The sequence below is a fragment of the Galleria mellonella genome, unplaced genomic scaffold (assembly GCF_026898425.1).
Source record: "Galleria mellonella isolate WM207_F2 unplaced genomic scaffold, CSIRO_AGI_GalMel_v1 utg40, whole genome shotgun sequence".
NCBI lineage: Eukaryota > Metazoa > Arthropoda > Insecta > Lepidoptera > Pyralidae > Galleria > Galleria mellonella.
Window position 1 is genome coordinate 2,389,920 of NW_026442094.1, and position 26,360 is coordinate 2,416,279.

Sequence of the window (26,360 nt, forward strand, 5' to 3'; positions counted from 1 at the left end):
TAGTAAAATTTTGTACTATGTACAAAGTTATCGGTTAAAGTTTTGCATGCCACAATTTGCTATACGTACACTTTATCGTGTTTAAACCCTTCCAAAATGTAAATAATGTTTTAGCAAAATGAAAATTCCAAAATATATTTACAATTACTAATATAAATAATGACTTTGCTTTGCTGAATAGTATAAGATAAATGAAACTTACATAGTGTACCTTACAGGACCAAATGAATGTTAGAGGATACCTTCATTGCTTGCACTGTCAGTTCCGGTGTCCGTATTACAAATAGCATCACCTACACCCATACCCGCACCCGCACCCTGTACTCCACCTGTTGCCCTTTTCATAAGACCACTTGACATTAAATCCCATTGCCGAAGCTTTTCCCTGTCTATTTCAAACCTTTTTTTATTTTTTCGAATATCACATACATTTTCAATACCGGAATTTTGCGATCGTGCTTCGATAGAAAGTTGTTCATATATACCTTCGTCTGAATGTTCTAAAGTGTTTTCAGTATTTTCAGCAAGGCTTACATAAACATCGTTGTCGTCTACTTTTTCATCTTCTTCGAAACAAGTACTATGAAAATTTGGATTTTTATCTCTACGTCTTAAAACTTGACTTTGAATATCACAGTTTACGTAAGTCACATTACGACTTATTTTATTTAAAACATTTTTCCTCACACGTTTTATACTATTCATCCCACTAAGATCGCCACTTATTTGACCTAATAATGATGTTTCTGTAGGAACAGTATCTAAATCATCCATTGACCTCGCATGCCTATGCGATACTCTTCTCAAATTGTCTCTCCATAAAGCATCTTCATCCCAGTGTTTTTCTCCCTGACATGTAATATTTTCATAAGCACTAGTTTCTGCTTCTGCATCATAATATACCGTGTTAGACGATGTTCCACTGCAATGTGATGACATACTTGCAGTTGATACTTTAATAGATGTACTAGTGTTTAATCCATTTCTATTACCAACATTAGAATCTGGTGAAGAAGTTTCTGTGTTACTATGATTACCCGAATTTCGTTTACATCCAAGAACAGACATTAAACTCATAGATTCTGGAATTTTAGAATTCCTACCATCTGATGATTCGTAAATATTTTTCATATCGATCTCAGGATCTTTATCAGCAGCACTTAAAAATTCTACAGAAACACTTCTAGCAGAAGCAGCTAAATCATATGATCGCTCATATGTTAATATCTGATTATTACGAATTGGATTGTGTATATGAGAAATTTCATTTTTCTTATGTAATGGACCTCTTCGACGTTGATTATTTAATCTGCGATGAAGGTTAGTATTCTTTAAATAATGCGATGTAGGTAAAATATTGATATGCTCCTGTGACGATAGATCAGAATAATAATAAGGTGCGCTATGCTCTGTGGAGCTATCTCTACTGTGAAAACCAGTAGATATTAATGAAGTATTTGTCTCATTCTCAGATTTGAGAGCTAACTTTTGATTTTCAAACTCTTTAATTTTATCAGCTAAAACATCATTATTTAGGTTTTTAGTTAACAATTCTTCTTCAACATAATCTTTACTATAATATGAGAGAGGCGACTTCGTTATTCCAGAGCTTTGTGAACCTGCATAACAAGATATCAAATACTCATCAACTTTTCGTCTTTGCGTACTTATTGTATTGTCAAATGTATTTGTTTTACTACTATGGCCCACAGGAGTACTTGAACTTCGCGCGTGAGTAATTATTGATAAATTAGAAGCTCTCAAAATATTATCTTTATATGTAGAATTATTTTGAGATAAAGATATATTTGATTGAGAATTTTCATTAGTACTTAGACTATTCTCAGAGGGTTTGTGTTGTAAATGCTCTAAATATCTATCTAAATCAACAATACCTGTACTTTCATTATTTGAAACAGGTTCATTCGAGCCAACTAATTCAAATATGGAGTCGTCAGAAAGGGGCCTTCTCTTTAACATCATTTCTATATCCTGATATCTACTTGAGTGCCTTAAATCAATAGCTGACTCGCTTTCGTTTAAACTAGCAACTTCTGATGACAGATTGGATGGTATTATTTCAAATTTGCTACTTATATCAGATTCTAATGATAGTCTTGAAGATCCTCTATCAGCGTTATAACTTTGCAAAGAATCTGTCTCAATACTACTGGAATTATAATGTTCAAGAATTGAATGACTTAGTAATTTAGAAGACGTGTCATTTACTTTCATTCTATCAGTATTCAAACTAGCTCTACTATTACGAATCTTCTCACCTCTTGTGAGGGTATCATGAATAGAAGTCCTACTTCCATAAATCATCAAAGAAACGTTTTTATTTTTATTCATTTTTTGATTTTCACTTGTTAACATTTTTAAAATAGAGTTATCCTGAGATATATCAGATTTATCTAATTTATCTAAAATATATTTAGAAAGAGCTTCATCTGACAAATCCTCGCAGGGTGGTGTTGTATCTGGTATTGGAGGTGGAGGTAATATCTCACTATCAGAACTGTCTTTTCGAACTAGCATACTTCGACTACCACGTAAATAATAAGAAGCTGGTCTAAATGTATCAGATATACTCAATCTGTTGAAAGGTGTATCTAATGATATGTCTTTAGATCCTTCATCGTCAGTTGTGTCAGAACAATCTGATCTCTTTGATATTTTATCACACTTAACTGCTCTTTTTAGTGTATGGTCCTTAGTGTCAGCAAAATTTGATACAGTATCAAAGGATGATTTTGTAGTTTGTTTGCAATCTTCTGTTTCACCTTCATTAGAAGTTACACTACTTAATTCCATGTATACTGGTTCAACCTTACCACTATTCACGCAAACAATTTCATATGTTTGCATATCTTCTTCTTCATTTCCCAAATTCATTTCTACATAAGGATTATCCTCATAACTTACAGGCATAGATTCATCAAATACACTTAAATTTTTAATTATCATTTCATGTGCTAGTTCTATTGCTGACGTTTTCCGTGGACTCATTGGTAAATAGTGGTCTTCGCCGGAATGTATTGTAGGTGGAGTAACAGATTCCACAATGTTAGTAATTTGATTTTTTATGTTATCCTTTTCGTTTTCTGTTGTACTTCCCAGATTTTTATCATTTGAAGATTGAACATCAACATCAGTTCCTAACAGAACTTCATCTAAATCGTTATCTGTATATTCTATTTGTGTTTCCGATTCGGCTTCACTTTCATGAGTTTCATAGCCACTTTGATCTATTTCTAAAGATTCATTTTTCTGACTTCTATTTTCTTCGTTGTTACTACAATTAGTATAGACATTATCCTTATCATTATCAACTTTTGTACTAGGCTGAGTAGAAACAATATTTTCATAGGTATTTTCTGTGGTCTTTTCGTTGCTTTCTGGTACTTTTTTATTATTATCAGAGTTATTTACTTTACCAGTACAGGGCGCGTGCGGGGTTATAGGTTTCATATCATTAAAACTTGTTAGATTCACTCTGTGAGACCTTCCTGCCTGCATATCTCTCGAGTTTTGCAGATCAGTGCCCGATGTTTCCTCTGAGTGCAAAAGTGAAACCGATATTTATTTTCTCCTAGTGCCAGTTCATCAATTATTAGAAACATTTTTTAATAATGTTTCTATTATTTTTGTTAGTAAATAAGTCGGCTCCAAATGTTAGAGATCGATGCAAATTAATTATGAAACTAGCAAAACCCACCACCAATATAGACTAATATGATAACTTGTTAGTGACATAATGTCCCTGCAGGCAGGAAGGTACCTTTCCGCAAAGCGAAGTCATTATATTGCTACTGCAAGACGGATCGATGTATAGATATACTATAATATACAGAACTAGGATATGAGTAAAAGTAAAATAAAATATTATAAGTAAATAAATTTAAATATTTTTACAACTGTTAAATATTTATTCCTAATAATATCCTATTCAATAATTATTATAAATATAAGCTTTAAATATTATTCTTTATAAATAATATCTGAAAAAATAAAGTTATAATTTAACTACTACCTACATTATTTGTAATAATAATAAATTGTAAGGGGCATATTATTAAAGAATATACTTAATACATTATATAACCAAAGACCTAAAATAAAGTAAATATACTTAATTACAACTTTATTATAAACCAAACTATGGCATATATAACATATGATTATCCTCCATGCAATAAAGATATGAAATCTTTATTTTAACTCTTACAAAACATGCTTAATTTTGGTTGTAATGTACTAGTTACAAATTAATACTTTATAAAATAATTAAAAATGAAGTACTGTCCATATTCATACATGCTATGAAATATAAAATCTACAGACAACGAAATGATCGAGGAATATTATTCACTTATATGAACGTTTACATACCTTCATCATCTGAAGAGTAGCTATTATAGGATGCATTTGTATAATTTTTAGATTTGTACTGATCTGATCTCAAAGACTGGCGACTTTGATTCAAAGATCTAGCAAGAGATATAGTGGCTGGTGTACTTTTTCTTGTTAAAGGAGATTGGAGCATTCTCTGTTTCCATTCTAATAAACGTTTCATTGATTCTTCACGCTGTAAACAATTTTTAGAAAAAAATAAATAAACATCACGTGATCATTTGTTTCATAAGAACTTTTCTTGATCTGTTTTTTTATAGACTAGTAAAAAAACAAACTGACTGCTTATCTAATATATGGAGAAATGGACATTACAGTACTCATGGCACCCCTAATATGTTGTCTATACTAAACTACAGAACACTCAAAGTTATATAACTCTATCGTTATCGGTTAGTAAAAAAATATTTCTGGTACCTGCTGGGTTTTTTTATCGCCATCCTTCTCTGTGGTTGTTGATGGTAATCTTGCACTTGCTGATCGAATAAAACCTTCGGAAGATACATCAAATTTACTTATGTCTTTGGTATATCCACTAACATTCGAACCATCGCTCATTACACTCCCACTTCTGTTTACGTAATCTTTTTGATTTTCAATGCCCTTTTCTTTTAAAGTCCAGTTAGAATTCAAACCTTCGAGATCGCTATGTTTAGAATTATAACTTACATTGTCTCGAGCTATCTTATTTGCACCAAATTCAGTTTCATAGTTATTATTAGTAATCTGTGAATATGGTGAATTTAATTGCTTTTCAGCTAATCCACTAGCATATTTTGCAAGCGGAATTTGAATATTTCGTGAACCTAAGCCTTGTTGTAGATATTGAGCTGACTGTCGCATTTTTTCAGCATAACTTTCTTCGGAGTAATATCTATCTGAACTAGGATCATAATATGAATTTATGTCAAGACTTGACTTAGGTCTTTGAGGCTGTTTAATCTGCTCACATGTCGTACGTGCTGGCATGGTTTTATTAAGCATTTCATTTTTAGACTCATATTCAAGAAAATCTGCGCTGTGCGGTCTAGGCATTGGTGGTTGTATCCCAGAAGATTGCATCTTTTTCCTTCTTAAAACTGATGGTCCACTAAATGTCTTCTCCTATGTATAAGAAAGTACAAATACATGTTAGAAAAATAAAAATATTTAATTCTAGTGAGGAAAAAGTACTGAAAATTATTAATGTTATAAATAATATTTGTCACATAATATATTATATTTGTATAAAATGTGTGAAGTACTGACATTTTTTGTAAAAAAAAATTCAGAAATAAATTTAAAAACTATAAACTTTCAATGAATTAAATATTTTTCAATAACGTTTATTATATAAAATGGCCTCATATTACAGAGCAATAAATATTTTTTAAAGAAAGCTAATCATTTCAATCAATCAGGAAAGAAACAAATATCATTTGCGTGGTACATGTGGTTTTTGTTTAATCAAAATGGAAAAGGCATTTGTTAATAAGGGGAAACTATAGCCCTTTAGCCAGACATCTAGACAAGATTGCAATAATAAGCTACTTTATAATAGATACTCGTCTGTAACAGTCTGTAAACATTAATGAGTTGTTATGATGATCAAAATAATATATGCTGTACATACAAAAGTATATACAACTAAAATAAATTTAACTAGATACTTACATTTCCGGAAAATTCTTGCGATTGTTTTGTGGTATATGAACCGATTGCATTTATTTGAGAGGTATTTGATGGTGACTTATTATAAGTTTTACCATATTCATTTTCTGTAGCATACACTCCATACACATCTTCATAATCTCCGACCTTTTCTCTGTTATAGGCAGCCATAGATGTCGATCGACCATAGGCATCTGGTGTGCGTCTTTCATTTAGTAATCGATCATTTATTCCAGGTGCTCTGTTTTGTCTCACATTTAGCTCACCATAAACGTCTCTATTATAAGCACCGGTATCATTATTTTGTTTTAAATTAGAACGAACTTCCGCATAAGATTCATTAAAATTTGACTGCAATCTATTAGATTCCGAAACCGATCGATTGTTTTTATTTTGTACATCAATTTCTCTAACCTGATTTTCTGTTTGCGGTGTGTTATCTTGAAGAAAAGGATTGCGTTGGATGTTCCGCTGTGTATCATATAACTGTCCCTGAATATTTTCTTTTACCGTTGACGGTTGCTGTTGACTCCTATCCCTATTATTAAAATAAGGTGATTGAGGATTAGATCTATATGTAGATGATGTACTAGGTTGATTGTTTTCAAGTCTATCAGTAACGGTATTTGTTAATGGTAGAGAAAGGTGTTGCGTGTCGTAGGGTCGTTTCATCTGGTACTGAGGTTGCTGCTGTGCTGATGGTGGAGACTGCGGGCTACGAGTGTATGTGCTCTCCTGATTTGGACTACTTGTATAATTTGTGTGATCCTGAGAACGAATGTGACTAGTGCTCTGACTATAGTGTGATGCTGGCTTTTTGAGTATATCGTAATTGGGATCATACCTGTAATTTCATTAAATGTTTCAATTTGTTTACTAATAACTATTACATTGTGAAAATAGTAAAAATAATTAATTAAAATAATCTTACATATCAGGACTAGGTGAGTTATATCCTTCATTGGATCGTCTCGGTTTTGGTGGAGCATTAGCATATGTTGGTCCAGGTACTTCGTCACCATCCTAAAAAAGATTATAATATTAATATATCATAGTCATAGTACTCAGACAGATGTGTACCAAAGGTGTCATAGTATATTCTGTAATATTCATGGTGCTATTAATTTCTGTAGGCGACGAATACCACTTTCCATCAGATAGCCATGATTGGCCTTTTTCGGCATTTTAGGTTGCATATAAAAATGCAAAAAAATCATATTAAGCATTTACGTCATTGACGGACTATACTAATGATACCTACCATTACATCAATGAACTATACTTAGAAAAATCCGAGTCTATGAAATTAACATACGTGCATTCATATATTTAATGACAGTATCAATTTGCAATGACATCTCGATCATTATGCGCAGTTATAACGACAGTGTAATCGCTGTCCTTGGTTCCGCTCTGGCACACTAATTGCCGATCACCTGCATCGTACACATCCGTGCGCACAATAATACTAACCTCTATTTTTGCAGCTGCCCTCTCGGTCTGTTTTTGTGGTTGTTCGCTGAAAATAGTAGTTAATCTTAAATTACTATGAACTCACAAATATACAACCCGTTATAGCTAGGGTTGTGCATCAAAAAAAAAAGAATTTAAAATGACTGCGATTTTAATAATGATAAATATATATATATATTTCTGCCATAAGTCAGTATTACCATGTATATTGTTATGTTTCAGACTGAAGGATAAAAACAGCTGTTTACTAGGAATGCCACCAACACTACTAATAATTCTGCATTATTTATAGTATTGTTTATGTGAAAAAACAAAAATTTGGTACTATTTCTGAAAAGTAATCCGTCAAGATGTTTTCTATTACAGTAAATTAGTACTGAAAATACATTAAATAAATTCAAAACATCATAGGTGCATATTAAAATAAGATTATTATTTGAAATGCTGCTTATATGATGATAATGAATTAACAAATTATCTAAAACGTCGATCTGGATTTAAAGGCTGTCTTACTTTGGATTTTGCATCAATGCAGCCATGGTTAGCGCCTTCACCCACTTCAACATAGCCTCTTGATCTGGTGCTGCCAAAACATACGTCCTCATGTTAGCATGTTCTAACTTGAATGAAAATTTTCTCAATACTTTGTCGTCGCTTGAACACGCAGAGACTTTGTAAGAAGGTAAAAGCACCGATCCCAACAGCTTTTCTTCATCCTGGCCTACAAACATTCAATTGTATAAATTAATTGACATAAAAATTAAGGGAACCCGTGTAAGGAAACTTTAAAATCAATGGTTGCGTTAATTTTATTCCAGATACAGAATGAAACATTAGATCATTAATTAAACATATATAAAAAAATATTATATTAGTACTCCGAAAATTTACGAAAAATAAAAAAGAAAATGCTTACTTTTATAATAAAATAAACAGTACTCTGACAACACGAACCACCTCTTTCTCCATACTTTTAGTCCATCAGAACCTTGTTTATATAAAATGCCAGACATTGTTACAGGAGCTGAAGGGATTCTTTGAGCTATAGGAGATCTTAATGCCTGATTTCCACTACTACTTCTACGGCTTTCAGATGAAGGGGACTTAATGCTAGGGGTACTTGATTCACTAGATTTCATTGGCGATACCACACCCACGTTACTTCTTTCGTGTTGATTGTTATACTCAGAAGGTGGAGATTGAGTCATTCCTTTATCGCCTTCTGACTGTCTTCTAAATTTTTCGTTTTCTCTAAAATCACTTGGCTGGTTTGCTTGCCATTGAGATTCCTGATATTGCCTATTTTGTTGTTTCTCGATTTCATTACTTTTACTATACATTTCAATATCTTTTTGTATGTCGGGACTACTATAGTCTTTAAAATCATTTTTACTATACCGATCTAAATCTCTAAAAAAACTGTCAGACGAATATATACTATTTTGCAAATTAGGCGGAGGATGAACTCCATGGATTTGTTGGAGCAGCAATTGTCGTTCAGCAAACTTTTGCTGTTGATGCATTTGTGCCTGGTTTTGGTAATGTAATTGTTGTTGCATCTTCATTTGTTGAATTTCATTGTATTGTCTTCGCAATAACTCAGTATTACTTTGTGGTCCTATCCTATTTGAATATGGTAGATATGGCTTTGAACCGTATTGGTTCACATTAGGTTTATACATAGGCTGATGATTTTGGTATATTTGATTGGCATCTTTCGGTGGGTTCCGTTTCAAATAATCCTGATAGACTTCCGCATTATATCCTTTAGGAATATTGTGTAGTAATTCATGATTGACATTATGATCAGTATGCATATCGGTTCTTTCCTGCCTTGGAGGTGACTGGGGGTAATTATAATTATCATTCGCCCCATAGTGCCTCGCATAGTCTTGATTGTGCCCCGTTCCATATAGTTCGTGTCTGTTTTCTAGGAGCGGTGACCGCGCATTCATGTTTGAATGGTATTGGCTTTGTAATAGTTGGTGCATGACGCCATTCGGTTGAATTTGTCCAGTTTGCGCTGATGTTAGATTCGCAGTTAATTGTGTGTGTTGAGAGGAATAAATCTGATCTGGGTGAACGTGGTGGGCCATAAGGTGTTGTTGTGTTTGGGGTTGCTGCGTTGCTGGTGCTGGCTTTTTGTTCTCCATTTGGAATTCCGTCTGCGTCACTGGGGGATCTAGCCTGTAACAAAAAAAAATGTTCATTAAAATAAAAATTGACTATATATAATATACACTAAACATTATTTATTCATTAAAACAGATATGATGTTGTATTTATAATATTAAATGTCATGATGTCGTGCATTGACAATTATCAAGATTACTATTATAATATCTTCCTATTATTCCTCATCAGAAATATAATGTTTATAGACAGCTATCACAAAGAAATCTTAAGGATACATATATAATAAAATATCTAATAACTCCATCCAAAATACCAATCGTCATCATTATATCATATCAACCGTTATCTGTTCACCGCTGAATATAGGCCTCCTCCAAAGACTGTCATAAGGAACGGGGCCGTTCCTTCTGGCAGATTACCGTTGAAGAAATTTTGCCGTACCATGCTTGGCAGGCGGATTAGCAACCGCAGTTCTGCTTCTGATGATGTTTTAAGAGAGACATTGCTGCCCATTTCTCGACTGTTAAGTTTCCTTAATTGCCTATTACGACACTCACGGGAAAGGAAGGAGTGGCCCATTCTATGATCAGGATCACACGACAAAAATACATAGGACAATATAAATACAAAAAAATTCTAAACAGATTCAACTGATAATCAGAATCATACGCGAAAGAATGTGCTAAAATATTATACTACCAAGAACTATAAATTCTATAGTTCATGTGCACGATAGCTCAATGACCGAGAAAATTCAATTCAAATTGCTTAATCGAAGAAGCGTTATCGTTGCCTGTTTGATAAGGTGCGTGTTTGAAGCAATTGAAAGACACAACATGAAATAATAGTAAAACTATTGGCAATGACAATTGCTTATCGTTCAACCCTTTCCATTACAGCATTACAAATTCTTGCCAGTTCTGTGTCTCGTCTAAAAATTTTATGTATTCGTCTAATGAAATCAATGGTATCTATCCAAAAAAGCATAAATTGTTTCACGCTATACAATCTCTATATTAATCGCAGTGTGGTCCCAGCATAGAATGGGCCATTACTTCCTTTCCTATGGATGTCGGGAGAAGTAACAAAGGAAACTCATTAGTCTAGGAATCGGCAGCAGCGTCCCTTTTTCAACATTACTAAAGCCCTACTGTAGTTGCCATACTCCTTATCAAGCGTGACAACTATTGGCAAAACCCCCAAACAAAGTACTGGTATGGCTGATATAATGGTAATACAATCTTTAACATACAACATTTATTTTTATAAGTAACAATAAACAAGGCTACCCTTTTGTAGATACCATGTACCTAGAAAATGTAACTTTCCTATATTCATACATACATAAAACAAATTTAAAAACATAGACGAAACTGTCTACCTGTTATGTATGATAATTGTCTTCTTTAATATCATAATACGTGGCACAAGTCTGTCATAATAGGAAAATATATTATTACAAGACATACTATTCAAAGACCTTTGTAAAGATCTGTAACCGTTACTTTGTAATGTCATTGTTCAGGGTATTTTTTAATTTTTGTTTTTTCAAACGTGCATAAAAAAATATAAGAGTAATTATTATGCTGTTACTACGCAGATCGACCTTAGCTGGTTTAATTAAGTTTTTCTCCTTTTTCATTGGAATATTTCACTTTATTTGTGTACTCGTAAAGACAGAGATAGAATATTCATCAGCGTTAATTTGTATGCTTCCGCCATCGTAAGTACCCTGCTGCGACAAGTGTTTCCTCTTCAAACGAGGCATTATCAAGCAATAAATCTATTAGAGCTTGGCCACTTCAAGTTAAGTGCTCGGCGTACTGACTACGAATCATAGTGAAAACGACGGTGATTCCCAAATTAGAGACGTAATGAATTTTGCAAAAGCTTCTAATGTTGAAATTAAACGAATTAATAGTCGTTTAATATTTGGTAAACAAATTCTTTAGTGACTATTTGCAGCAATATCGTTTATTGTGCAAAAAGAACATATTTTTTTTAAATAAATAACTTTATTGACCGAATGCAAAAATTTGATACAAAAGGCGGACTTAATATTAGTAGCATTCTCTACCAGTCAATCTTTTTAACATTAACAAATTTAGGTTTAATAGTAGTGTAATTCATCGAAAACAATAGGGATACTCTGTAAGGGAGATCGTAAAAAAGATAACAGCATATTTTAGCGAAATAACGTCAAACAAACTTAAAACATTAACTCTTTTGCGTTCTAAGACTAATTCTATAGTAAAAATTTTGTAAATTAGTATTTTGTATTTACTACTATTAAACTGATACATACAATAACAAAAAAAATGTTTAATAATTTACTGCAGTAATACTTGTTTCTTAGTACTTTAGTAATTGTTTTTATATAGTTTTCTTTTTATTTTAAAGTACTGCCATCAAACATCTCTGTTTGCCCAATATTTCAATGATACAAAACACATATAGGTGTTATGTCCGTCATGTGTACCTTTATTATGTACTCATAAAAGTTAAATAAATATATAAATACTAAGTAACAATATTAATCAACAAACAACTAAATCTGTATTCAATATTAATCCATGCCCGCAAAATCAACGCTTCACTAACGATTCCCACAAATACATACCTCGTATATCCCTCCGTACGCTGTGTCGTGGGAAATTACTAACGCTAAACACTAACATATTTTTTTTATTTATTGTATTAAATAACAACTTTTTACATTGCTAGACCATATATGTAAACCTTATTTTACCTTATTTAATGCTATATTAACATTCCATGAGAAAATGCAAATAGAAAGTAAATGTTAATTTAATCGAGTTTCCTCATAATGTTAACACTATCAGGTCATGGGAAAAGTTGTTGGCATAAAAAATGTGCTTGCGAGCACTCTTAGACAAAATAATCAGTTCCATTTCATCAGATACTATTTTATTACTTGAAAAATAATGCTTGCTCACATTTCATTGAAAATTGTCAAATTCAACCACCGTCTCACATGTTATTTAAATGATTAAAGATTGTGATGCCGCAAATAAAAAAATGTATCATATTTTTTTATGAGATCATCACCATCACTTATTAATTGTAAAGAGAGTTATTATAATTGATTCCTAACTAGCGACAGTAACTACGTCAAAAACTAATTAAATAATGTATACATTTAAAAAATATATGTAATGTACTTTATCCACATACATATTATGCATGCAGATAAATCCATAAAATATCTATAAAAGAAGGATTTAAAGAAGAGACCTCTCAATTCGTCTATATCTTTCGTATGTATGTTAGAATACAATTCTGAATTCTAAATTGATTTAAATAATTCCAATCAATAGGGTTTATTCTCATATTAGTTCCATACTTTTGTTACCATAATTGCGTCAAAATTTTTTTGGAGAGCTAAATCTTAATTATTTATAACCACTATTAAGAGAAATACACAATATTTCAATAATATAAGTTAGAGAACTTTATCCTAATAAATGGTTAATAACAAACAAACTCGTTAAAATATTTATCATTAGCTATTGTGTAGAGATAAACTAAGTAGGAGCGGACCTGCGGGTAAACGAGTAAAGGACATACAAAGTAAATTCCGTCTTAAGTTTGTAAGGTAAATATTAACCTTAAAAACATTGAGAAGCCCCACTAAACATTTATATATCAAAGAAACATCGCATGGACCTAAACTCCTCAAATATTTGCATTGCTTGTTAAATATTCTGAGTAAAACGACTCATTAAGTTAAAATAAACATTAAAATTACAACCATACTTACTCGTAGTTAGGACGTAATCTCATCATTTGATGAAACTGCGTCTTAACTAGTTGTAACGCACTTTCATCAAACGGAGCTTTGAGCACGGGTAAATGTTTGTTTACCATAGCTATTGCGATCTCTACAAGTCCTGCTTGCTAATTGTATACTGTTATTTTATAAAGCATAATTTGTAGTAACTTTCCAAGGATTTAAATACAAACATCTTAAGTATATGTTAATCTAGTTTATTTGCATCAAATATATACCTACCTATAACCAAACAAAGGTAAAATAAAAAAGTAGTATTACAGCTAGTATCTCCGTACCATTTAAACTGAAGCAAGTAATACTAATTTTAGTTATTACTTTGAAATATTTTGCTAAAAACTACGAGTGATAAGTGTCCTAGGATTTTGTCTTTTTGTAAATTCCTGTCAGGCCATCATTCTGATTCTTTTTTCTCAAGAGGTAATGAACGTGGATCTGATCTACAGGATCAGACAGTTCTGCCAGAGTTAAGACTAAAAATTCAACATTTGAGTAAAGTTTCTAAATGAGTGAACCGAGAACCGAACTCATATAAAGTTCTACAGCTGTAAAAGATCAAGATCCATCTAATGACCGGAAATCACATGGAAAGTCAATTAACATTTAACCAATGCAACCAACTACTTCCTTGCCATGATAATGACATGTCAATCATTACCATTCATGGAAATACGTGAAAGGATGCAGGTAATGAACTCAGTATAAGTAATACAAATTGATCTAACTTAATTTAATGATCTTCAAATATATATACACATGCTTACTGCATATAGACATATCTACATGCGTACCTCGCTTTACCTTAAGAAACTATAATATCCCATTTTACTAGGCACAAGCTTTTTTATGTTATGGATTTTTTTTTATCAAACTTAAAATGGCAATCGAGCTGACGGCTCACCTGATGGAAAGTGGTAACCGTCGCCTATAGAATTCTGGCATAGTACTAATAATGTGGTAGTTAGTACTTACTAAGCCAGAATTCCAGTTGTAGCAATTTTGTATTATGTCTTATTACGAATTTTCCTTCACTTGTACTCATTCTTGTATATTGTACCCTAAGTTATCTTTTACTACAGCCTAGAAATGAAAAGTGACACATTGTATTCTTAATCTGTTATCAAACAGAGATACGACATGAACATCAGCAAGTCATATAAAAAAGAATGTACAGAAAATTAGCACTAGTAGAAATAGGCTCTCTTTGTGATTTCCTCATACAGAATTTGGGATAAGCATTATAACACATATCATGGGATTATGAATACGCTCGCACAAACCATACGGTATTGTGCGAGTATAGATGTGGAAAACAGTTGTGCGTTAGTAAGTCAGTGAGTTTTACATATCTTTATTGATATACGTCATCAAACACTGCATAATATATAAATACTTACTCAAAATAAATATAATTTGCAAAAACATTAAAATATACATTCCAAGTATATATAATTCACTTATTCTAGTCTCTTAAAACACGAACATAAAGAAACTTTAGAAAATATTTATCTCGCAAATATTCCACGCCATTACGTCACTAAGATTAATTTATATATTTAAATAAATTTTATATGATCTCTGTTTTTTGCAATAAAAATACGAAGCCAATAAAAATTCAAATAAAGTTTTCACGTGTAAACGCATTAGCATTTATGCGCTTTGCAATTAACACTAACGCACGGTCTAGCTGTTTAGTCTGGATCGTTAAAAATATAATGTACCTAATAACATATACATTGCGGAGCATACACTAAAGCGAGCTGGTGGTCTACTTGGCGGAATGCCAGGAGACGTATTGGGCAACCTATAGGCAGCGAATCTGATTACCACTTTCAATGTCAACCTTAGCATAGATCGACCTATATTTACAAATAAACTCCGATGTCCTCATATTATGTTCCACATTCAATTTATCTTTACATTACCAATTAAATATTGTATTATTATTATATCAGCCGTTAATTGTCCACTGCTAAACATAGGCCTTCCCCATAAGAGGAGTTTTTGCTAGCAGTCGCCACGCTTGGCCAATGGGTTGGCGACCACAGTTAGGCTTTAGGCACATTTTAAGAAGGACGCTGTCCTTCTCTGTCCATTCCTCGACCACTGAGTTCCCTTAGTCGCCTCTTACGATATCCTCAGAAAAGGAAGGGATGGTCCATTCTAAGCCGGGACTACACAGCAATCGATTAAGTATACTAGCTGTTTATTGCGGATTCATTCACATGGAACTTGTTATTTCTTGTTCCCGTGGAAATTTCCAAAAAAGCTTTCCTAGTAGATACTTCAAGACACATAAGAAAACTTCGTACTAAATTGTAATTCTCTAGCTCCAATAGTTTAGACTTGGCATTTTGTAACAAGTATTACGCACCTAATTATATAAATATCTATTAATTAACAGATACGAGGTCTGTCCGGAAAGTTCGTATAAAAGTGTTCTGGAATGCGAGAAAGAGGAGTGGGGAGGCCAGGTAAGCGCAGGACCCCTTCCTTATGTCCTTAACAATGCTTCAGTTCTGGTCTGACCGCCGTGCGGTGCGAACTGGCTTGTCACGCCATCTGTGAAGTTACCTCTTAACGAAACCCCGTCGGCATGGAGCCCGCTTCCGTTGAAGAGCAGCGCGTCGTAATCAAGTTTCTCTCGAAACTCGGCAAGAATGGCCGTGAAATTTTTGCCGATCTCAGAACAGTTTATGGGGATGATGCTGTGAAGGAACCAACCGTCCACAAGTGGCTAAAAAGATTCAGAGAGGGCCGAGACAATGTTGATTGTTTTTTTCGATGTTCGGGGGATTGTCCATCAAGAATTCGTCCCTCCAGGCCAGACAGTTGATGGAAAATTCTACGTCGATGTGCTCAGACGCCTCAAAGCTCGTGTGGCACGAGTTCGTCCAGAATTGGCGCGAGAGGGGCGTTGGATTCTTCACCACGACAATGCCCCTGCCCACACCTCTCTTGTTGTCCGTGAGTTTTTGAGTAAAAATTCCATTACGGTGACCGAACACCCCCCCTATTCGCCGGATTTGGCCCCGTGTGACTTCTTCTTGTTCCCAAAAACCAAATTGGTACTTCGGGGCGGCATTTGGGGGACATAAATGAGATAAAAAAAGCTACGACGGGGCAGCTGAGAAACCTACAACCAGAGGACTTTCAAGGAGCCTTCTCACAGTGGAAACGGCGTTGGCACAAGTGCATTATGTCACAGGGGGAGTACTTTGAAGGGGATAAAATTGATTTACCTGAATAATTGTAAAATAAATTTTTTAAAAAACTTTTATACGTACTTTCCGGACAAACCTCGTATTGACTTCTATAGACCCTCATTTCAACTTTTCTAATATTATATCTTGCATGTACAGGCATCGTTTACTTATAAGTTTTATTATATTAGTAAGATATGTATATAATAAACTGAATGTTTTCCACAGAGTTGCTTATGTGCATTAATGTATGTGTAAAAAAGTCTATGTATTAAATTAGGATATAAGGACATAAGGAAGGGGTCCTGCGCTTACCTGGCCTCCCCACTCCTCTTTCTCGCATTCCAGAACACTTTTATACGAACTTTCCGGACAGACCTCGTACAACATTTTTTTTTATTTTGTCTCTATGTATGTTCGTTTATGCATCACACAAAATCTACTGCACCAAATTAGATTTGGCTTTCACAGTTGTATTCCTGAAGGTTTATTTAAAAACTGGTATACGTTTTATATTTATACGCCATCTAGGAATGGGATATTTCATTGGTTCTCCTACTTCTGAAATCTACGCTTATGAGGTTATAAGCAAAAAGCTAATACCCAATAAATATTCCTTGGCAAACTTTATAATTTCATATTTATAACCCTCAACAAATTTCGTTCAGAAAGTTGTCTAAGGAGATACTTTTGATAACTTTGATAAAACAATCTATTGAATTTGAAAACAATTGCAGAGTGAAGAAAACCAAGAAAATCTTCACGATCTGATTAATATTTTAATACATAGATAATCTTTTGAATACAAACATCTTTACAAACTTTCAAATAAAATAATAGTAGGATGTAATGCATGTAAATTTTAGTTCATTAAATATATGAATAAATAATGAACTAAAATATAGAAAAAAAAATAGATAAACCAATGTTTTTGGATACCAACTATATATGTAAAATGTCAGTTCCCCTCTTCTAAGATATTAGTGTCATACCTAATCATATGTGTTTGCAGTTCTCACCTACATATCCTTGCATCACTATGACGGAAACCGTCATCAGAAGAGTTTACTTTATACAACAGAACGCTAAACAGGAAACGAAAGTTTCACTTACAGCGTCTAAAAATAAGTTGAATGTTTTTTGTCAAGCTACTGTCATCTGGTTGAAAATAAATCTATTTAAAAGAAATGACGTTATGAATTTGTTTTCGTTCCTTTGATTATTATTTACAGACGAGTGTCGTTGGACGAACTAAATTTTAATTTGTTCTCAGGTTTGTATTAAATAGTTAAGTATCTCCCTCTTCCGCATTCTTTCTCATTAAGCGCTTATTAACATCTCTTTTTAATATGGTACAACTTTAATAGTTAATATAAATCGAAATGCTAGTTAGAAGTATGTGATAAAATGTGATGCAGAGTTGATGAACGACGGTAGCTCACAAGAATTCTTTTTGGTAGTCTAAAGGGGAAGTAAACCAATTGCAATGAATGGAATAAATGATCTTGTCATCTTGTCATTCAAACTCCTTCTTTGCAATAGGCTGTTGATGATCACTGAAGAGTGACAGCTTACTAAATTATATGCTATATACAATCCAACAGACATAACAATCTCTATAAGAGACTACGTAATATAATGTATCTATGGAATCTATCTATAAATAAAAAACTTCTAGAAGTACAAAAGAAATAATTATGTATTAAATTATGAATCATCAAGTTTTTTTTGTGTAAAGTATAATTATAAATTTATAGGGATAATTTAATATCTACCATTTAAAGGAATTTTATGCCTAGAACACAAAAGGACATATTATGCGGGTTCCGGTACAAGTTCCGGGTTTGAAGCATCCGGATACTAACCGTAGCAATGAGCTACTTGACTATCTAAGAGGGTAGACTGACGAATATTCAGAAATGTATGTACCTATATAACTACCAAAATGGCAATAAAAAAATTGGATTCTACAACCATCCACGTATTATTAGGATTATTTTCATTAGGTATTGACTAAAACATATACTTGTAACGTATGTTGTAAACGATTCAGTATTCAGTATATTTATTGCGTATCACAAAATGGTATGTTAGATGTTATGATATTTTGTGGTGCGACCTGATAATTAAACTTTTTTTAAATACACAATCGGGACTTAACGCGATGAAAAATTATTATTAATTACTCTTTTAAAATAAATATAATCTATTATTGTATAATTAATAGACTTTGTTCACCAAATACTTCTTTAGTGAACAAAGTCTACTACTAATTCTATGAGTCAAATATTCGATATATTTGACTCATAAGAAACTGCACCCGTATGTCGTAAGAATATATGCCAAATTTTTACCAGTTCTTTTAAAAATGACCACAACAAACGTTACATTCAACGAAACTCAAACCGGAATACTACCTTCGTCGGGGTCGCGTTATTTTCGAATGATTCATCAAAGCATTGCCAAATGATCCTCAATAGTGTTTAATAAGCACTGTAATTTTAAAGGTTACTGTACTATGTCATTTGCTATTGCAAATCTTCACAAATACAAGAGTAAACCTTTATTTCTTTTGTAGACAAATCAACCTAAATAGAAAATGAATGTTATCTGTTGGTAAGAATCAATAAATTTATTTGTGCCAACTGGACTACTTTTGAGAAAGAAAAATTTAATTTTATTAATTCAATTTTTATTAAAAATGAAGGCATTGTGCATAAATATATAATGTAAAACATTTATAGACATAATGCATAAATATATATATATAAAAAAAATATACAGAACAAAAGGCAGTAGTGATCAATAAATAGATCCTGTAGGTAGATACCGTCAGCACGACCAGTAGTACACACGGCTTACAACTCATTACCATTCGCGTATAACAAATTCAAATCACGTTTTTCCAATTAAATGTACATTATGTCGTCGATGTATACTTTTCATTCAATACAATAATGTAGATAATGAAAACTCCATCAACTCCTCCAACATTGCTGTTAAAGTTAATAATGGGAAAATGTGTAAACATTTAACATTAAATGCGAAAATAATGACTACATTGACCCAAGAAATTACAAACTAGATAAAAATAAAAATAAAAAATACACTTATAACAGTAGGGGTTACTGAAGCAGAAACAGTCGCGAGACATTTTGGTGAATGATGTCAATGTGGTATTTCAATAACGAAATAACTTATCTTCATCATTAGTATTTCCCATCACCTGAAGAACCTGACTGCCTAAGAATGAGAAAAAGAGAGAGAGAGAGAGAGAGACATAATGACTAATTATGAATACAATAACTGTCTCTTCCATTTCATCCCCAGAATATTATAAAAGATAACTAAAGAAAGGAAACACAGGAGACCAACGCAGGAGAAAAAACCTAATATTGAAGTGAGAGGTTGACTGTTAACTGTAAAATAATATCCTCAAATAGATTTATTAAAGAAAGGATAAATAAAGGAAATGTTAATATTTGTCATATTCGAATTTATATCAATCATAATTATAAGATGGAAGCAATGAAACACTAGGTCCCAACGCTCAAATTTCCTGTTTATAATATATTTATAGATCAAAAATAACAAATATTTTATCTTAGTTTAAATGTTAAATTTCAATCAAAAATCTAATGTTCAGACACAGATCTTTCTGAAAAGACTTCCTCGCCTCTAGAAAACAACAACAGGAATTAAACATAGACGATTTTTTAAGTTCGAGTTTTAGTTTGAATAATTACTGTCAATACCTAGGCCTACAGTGACAGTTTTGCTTACCTATCACAACAACAGGAAGTACATCTTTTGTAAATTAATTTTGTAATTAAAGCCTGAGAAAATGTTAGAAAATTCTTAGGTATATTTTATGGGTATAAAGTAAAATATACCAAATATTAAATGATGATACCTACTGCTGCCAAATTAATATTCATAATCACTTAAGTCCAAAACTTTAAAATAGCAATTTGTCTTATACCTAGTAAAGTATCTACCCGTACATACTGTTTGACAGAATAATTGTAATAACAACACCAACTAAAAGGCTGTTTTCAAAATTATATTGCTCAATAAGAAAGTGTAGAAAATAAATGGGCAGCACATTATCACTCTATTTTCTTTTATATTACCGCGCTTTACGAGTAAAAACAGTAATTATGGTACCTTTTTAAGGCGAGAATAGCAATTAAAAATATGTTAATATTTACTATCCATAGTCTCCACATACAAAATTGTTTATGAACAACCACAAAGATCTAAATATTTTTAATATATTAACGAATAAAACATTAAAACACTACTTACTTACTCCTGGAACCTGTTTGAAACCAGTAATAGTTCAGTAAAATCGACCACATCTTAACAACAGTAATTACACGTTTATGTACATCTACATTTTAAATTGCTTAAAAAAGAAAAAAAAATACAAATCTAAATATCGCATATAACAATGGCGAAGATATTAATTAATATTTACACAAGTGTACTACTACAAATAATGGATACATCTGTGAATGCAGAGATCCACACAACCCACATAACACTCGAAATCAATCTTTCGAAGTCGGTGATCTATTCAACACTGATCTAACCAATATTCACTCCCCTCACATTTGCACCAACATTTACATAATCACACGTTTTAATATCAACTTTACTTTCAATGAAAAATTATGACGGGGGTCATTAATTCTCCATATAAAATAGTTATATAACACCAACTTAAATTTCCTGTCACATTATGTTGTAATAATCTGTTTAAAATACATTAAGCAGATATTTGCTATTAATATTTATTTTTACAATGTACATTTATATATAATTTTAATATTATGTAACGAACTTTAATGGAGAATGCAAGAAAATTTGGTAAACCAGAGACCGTTACACTGGATAGGTACTATTATCTCATTGTCTGTACTTATAAGAGTTAGTACAGTAATGTATACAGTAATGTTTCCAGATAGTAATTTTACATAAATGTCATCTGCATAAATACTTAAGTATTTTATAGTATATTAATGTGTAATTGCATGGTTGTATTTTGATTTCAAACGTGAGATACAGCAGTAAAACTACTAAGTACGAATTTATAACATCCTAGACTTCAGAAATCACTATACTCCTTTGAACATCATAAAAATTCTGTGACGTTCGTGCTGCTCTTTATATATTTAGGTGCAGCTTTCATTACCGTCAAATGGCACCAACAGATTGTTTGCTTATTCGTCATCTTTCTATTCTTATCCCATATTATTTGAAGTTGGCGTTAAATGTTTCGCTCTCCCATTCATTTATGTTTTTAGTAGTTCCAGTTTTTACTTCTTTTAGGTTCTGTTCTTGTTCTTTTTAGGTTTTCCTTGCCATTATAACTATCCACATGTATGCTTAATACTGTTTTAAAATACTCTCTTTTGCCATTTCATGCTATATAAAAAAAGTTGATAAAATAATATTTAAACCGATGCTACATGTAATCTCACTTTATTTATTGAAAATACCTGTATTAATATCATTATAACATTAAGCATATATGTAAATACCTATGCTTTCTACACCTACGGTTATATACAGAGCAGAGCTAAATAGAAAACCTGTATGCGAAATGATATCATCTCATTAGACCAGTCATCGGATATTCGCCTAGATGTGTCCAAGCGTTAGCCAAGTTCCACTTGAAGAATTTGATATGGCAACCTTAGACCGGTCCCGCACCACAAGCGATCGGTTCCCGCGCATTCTTGACGCGAGGTGAACAACCGCCGTGCACGTCGTCGTCCTTGGAACCAGCCTGCTCCTTTCTACCACACCGTGACTATATCAATGCTGGGAGGGCAATGTATTAAGCGCCGCATTGGCCGATATCGAGAATATCGTTGAATTCATTTTTTTTTCTGTGTCACATGATATGTATTTTTAATAAATTACTTTGGTTCATTTAATCAATTGAATTGGTGGCCAATTAGCCAAATCAGGAAATGGCCACCACAGAAATTTATTGATTTACGTATACTCCACAACTTTTAGTTATTTTCTATAGCTTCTACCAGCGCCTTCATCTGCGTGATCGGGATATATTTACTGACCGGAATAAAAAGAAGCCTATATCCTTCTCCATACTATATAGTAAATGAAAACCAATTACAGTAATTAATTAAACCTTTAAACTATTAAATCGCTGTAAGGTAACAAAAAAAACGAACAAACTTACTTTTATATTCATAATGTCGGTAAGATTTTTTTTATTTTATCCTATCAGATAATTACTATGCAATCATTTTGCCTTTATGTTACATTACATTTATTAGCTCTTCTGTAAAATGTACTAAATGGTGCTCAATACATTTTGCATTTTCAGCTTCGATATGCGATAAGTCGAACACGTTAAAATTAACGGATATTGATAATATACTTACATAGTTGCGATAATATTAAGAATTTTAACATCACCTCGCTTGAAAGATTTTTCTTTTATGATAAGTTCACACTAGACCTCCACATAGGTGTTTATTACTTTGATCAATTGCTATAGGTTGTTACAGTAACTAATTAATTAGCTATTATTACAATACACAACATTTATTTGTATACATATCTACGTATATTTATAATTGGAGCTAGGCAAATTACATCTCAATAACAAAAGTATCTGAATGTATAAATTTACATATGGGTATACGTATTTAATCAAAAGTTTAGGTACGTCTTACACGTAAATATTTTTAGTGGAAAATAAAGAAAATACAAAACTATAAGAAATGACAAATAATGCTAAAATCTAATACTGCAAAATTTGATTTTCTTAAAAAATAATTTTCATCCCTTGATCCTTAGAGAAAATTGTTCAACTCCATGAAAACTACCATTAATTTGCTTTTTAAGTTTTCTATATATATGCTGATCATCGTGCATGTACTATTTACTCATTAATAAACTGAAGTTAAGTAAGTAGGCACTTTTACGTAAATACAAACGTACGTACTACCACAGATTAAACAATAATTCTAGTACTACAGCAAACATAAAAGTGTACCGAGCACTTAATATATTTCGGTCAAGCCTACTTTGCACTCTACAGACAATAAATTAATTATCGCGCCTCTATTTACCAAAGAATATGTATCTAATTAGATGGGTACTTTACAAGTTTTATAACATGTTTTTATTAATAAGAGTTATAATTGTTAATTATAAATTACGTAATACTTTTGAAAAAATACATATGCAAGTTTTATGCCACAAGTTATACGATACTAATAATATGGTAAAACTATAAAGGCAATACAAGTATTTCTCATAAAGATTTCCTTTAATAAGAAAATTTTAATAATTCCTAAAGTAAATGATAATTCTTAATTACTCTGATGTTTGTTTTTTAAGCATTATAAAACATAACTAAATATATATTTAGGAACATTCAAACAACCTTTCTACATAAATTAATAAAAATCAGATAATGTTATGTTTATAAATTTGACAATTTAAATTATTTGAAAATACATATTATATTACATTACAAAACGCAATTCTGCATAAAAACTCTTTGATGGTTATAAAGTGAGACTTTCACTGAAAACAAGTAAGTAGTGTAAGTTAAAACATTAAGATTTGCTTAAAAAGTTGCAGCCGGCAGACCATGAAAAGTTCACAAGGTGTTTTACATTTGTACAATAAGTAATAAGTAACGTTTTGTTAGCGACACCGACTCGACCACTGTTACAGGCCGACGGTATAATATAAAGTTACTCTGTGCGTTACAGTTCGAAATTTCACACAAAAAGTAAAACTGAGTTCACTAAACCAAAAACAATAGAACAAAACAGAAAGAGAACGGTATCTTTGTTTGGTAGACTTTTTGTTTTACCAGTCAAAGAAATGACATGATGACGTCAGTTATGCCTTACATCCAAACAAAATTATTTTTACTGCTACCGTTTGTTTTGTTAGCAACCGTTTAATGTATATGCAAAAGATTACCGAATTTACTAGAGGAGGATCTGCTACGATTATTACTGGTCTTATAGTGTTTACATAGTTCATTATTACCCTATTATCTCCCATAACCATTATACATTATTCATGTTTGTATTTCTACTCTCAAGTAACTATTAACTTAAACGCCGACACACCAACTTCTACACTATCGAGGTAGTAAGTATATTTCATGTAACGACCTATTTTTAAACAGTTTTATTACCACTACGTTTAATAAATGCTTAACTTCACTAATCGTAGTAGGTGATCCATAAAAACGGTTGACAATCAAGTACGTATTACTAATAGAAGATGTAAATAAAAAAATATAAAACGATTGGTGATCGAACTCGTACTAATGATATTGGGCATAAATAAAAAAATACTAATTCAAGAACGGTTAGTAAATGGGTAAATATTGGTGACAGACGTAAATAAAACATTACTATTTCAAGGCTCCGCGGTGATCCGACTAAAACTAATGGTAATGGATATAAATAACACTATCACAAAAAAAAAATAAGTGATATTTTCCTTACATATGCCATATAAATAACACAATTAGTTATCAGACAAATTCACACTCAAATCAACTAAATACTAAAATATTTTAAATAAACGTTGTCTACCAAATTTCCTGTACCTTAATTTTATAAAGATAAGCGGAATTCGCTTTTGAAAAATATGATAAATAAAAAAGAATCTGACTAATACACGAGCATTGGTAGCGTGGTTAAAATCATTTGTGGAGTGAGCCACGCGCCGGTCGTCGCATTATTCTACTGGCATCTATAGCCTACGTGACTGGTTACCACCAGATGGACTTGAGTTATATGTTTGTTTACCACGTTACTAATAAACAAAGCTAACATTTATATTTTAACCGTACGCTAAAAAGAAATAACACTTAAAACACTGATGACAGTTTTCTTGCATATAACTATGCAAATATTAGACAAAATAAAATTAATTGGAAATGCTGCAGATAGCATTTATTTATTGTTATTTTACACTTTATTGCACCATTTATAAAATAGTAAATACAGTTAATTTTGATGAGAAATGATACAAAAGGCAGCCTTATCGCTTAGCAATGTCTTCCAGACATATTTTGGATAGAGGACATTGAGAAAAAGACTAATAGAAGTAATCAACACTACAACCTATATTGAACTATAAGCACTTTTTTGCATGTATATCAAATTTTTTTTTTTATACAACTTAGAATGGCAAACAAGCTGACGGCCCACCTGATGTAAAGTGGTAACCGTCGCCTATAGACATGAGCAGTACCATGGACATAACAGAGTATACTGTTTCGCCCATGATACTCCCCATGCGTTGCCACTCCTGAGGACTCAGATGTTATTCCTCTGTACCCAGTAAATTCACGCCATATCCCACCCTTCAAACCGAAACACAGCCATGCAAACACAACTGCTTCACGAAAGAAACACGAATGGGACAGAGGTACCCAAGCAATCGACTTTTGTACAAAGTCTCCCTCTGGTGAATTGTTTTAAATTTATATTAAGAAATTATAGTACAATAGAAGAAAGCATAATATTGAGAAATGTTTAAATCGTATAAACTAAATATACGGGCTCCGAATAGCAGCGTGGGAGGAGACCCTGATATTGGATTGTGCTTACTACGACATTCCGCCGAGCCTCTGCTCCGTTACAAATGTATAACGC

General features: G+C 32.2%; 1 protein-coding gene across 10 annotated transcripts in view; it reads right to left on the minus strand.

The window, feature by feature from the left end:
• Window positions 1–26,360, minus strand: part of LOC113520434 (uncharacterized) — a 71,089-nt gene that overhangs the window by 14,459 nt on the left and 30,270 nt on the right. For 5 of the 10 annotated variants that reach the window (XR_008253200.1, XM_052898023.1, XM_052898021.1 and 2 more), the window contains exons 3-9: window positions 8,453–9,723; window positions 8,050–8,257; window positions 7,537–7,582; window positions 6,995–7,086; window positions 6,067–6,907; window positions 4,831–5,517; window positions 4,393–4,588 (exon numbers count right to left, since the gene is read on the minus strand). Coding sequence is in view for 9 of the 10 variants with exons in the window: in XM_052898023.1 (XP_052753983.1) it covers window positions 4,393–4,588; window positions 4,831–5,517; window positions 6,067–6,907; window positions 6,995–7,086; window positions 7,537–7,582; window positions 8,050–8,257; window positions 8,453–9,723 (3,341 nt within the window). In the remaining variant the exon portion in view is untranslated. Of the gene's footprint in view, window positions 1–202; window positions 3,558–4,392; window positions 4,589–4,830; window positions 5,518–6,066; window positions 6,908–6,994; window positions 7,087–7,536; window positions 7,583–8,049; window positions 8,258–8,452; window positions 9,724–14,880; window positions 15,152–26,360 lie in introns of those variants that run through there. The other 5 variants (XM_052898018.1, XM_031914751.2, XM_026905766.3 and 2 more) reach the window with 3 other exon arrangements.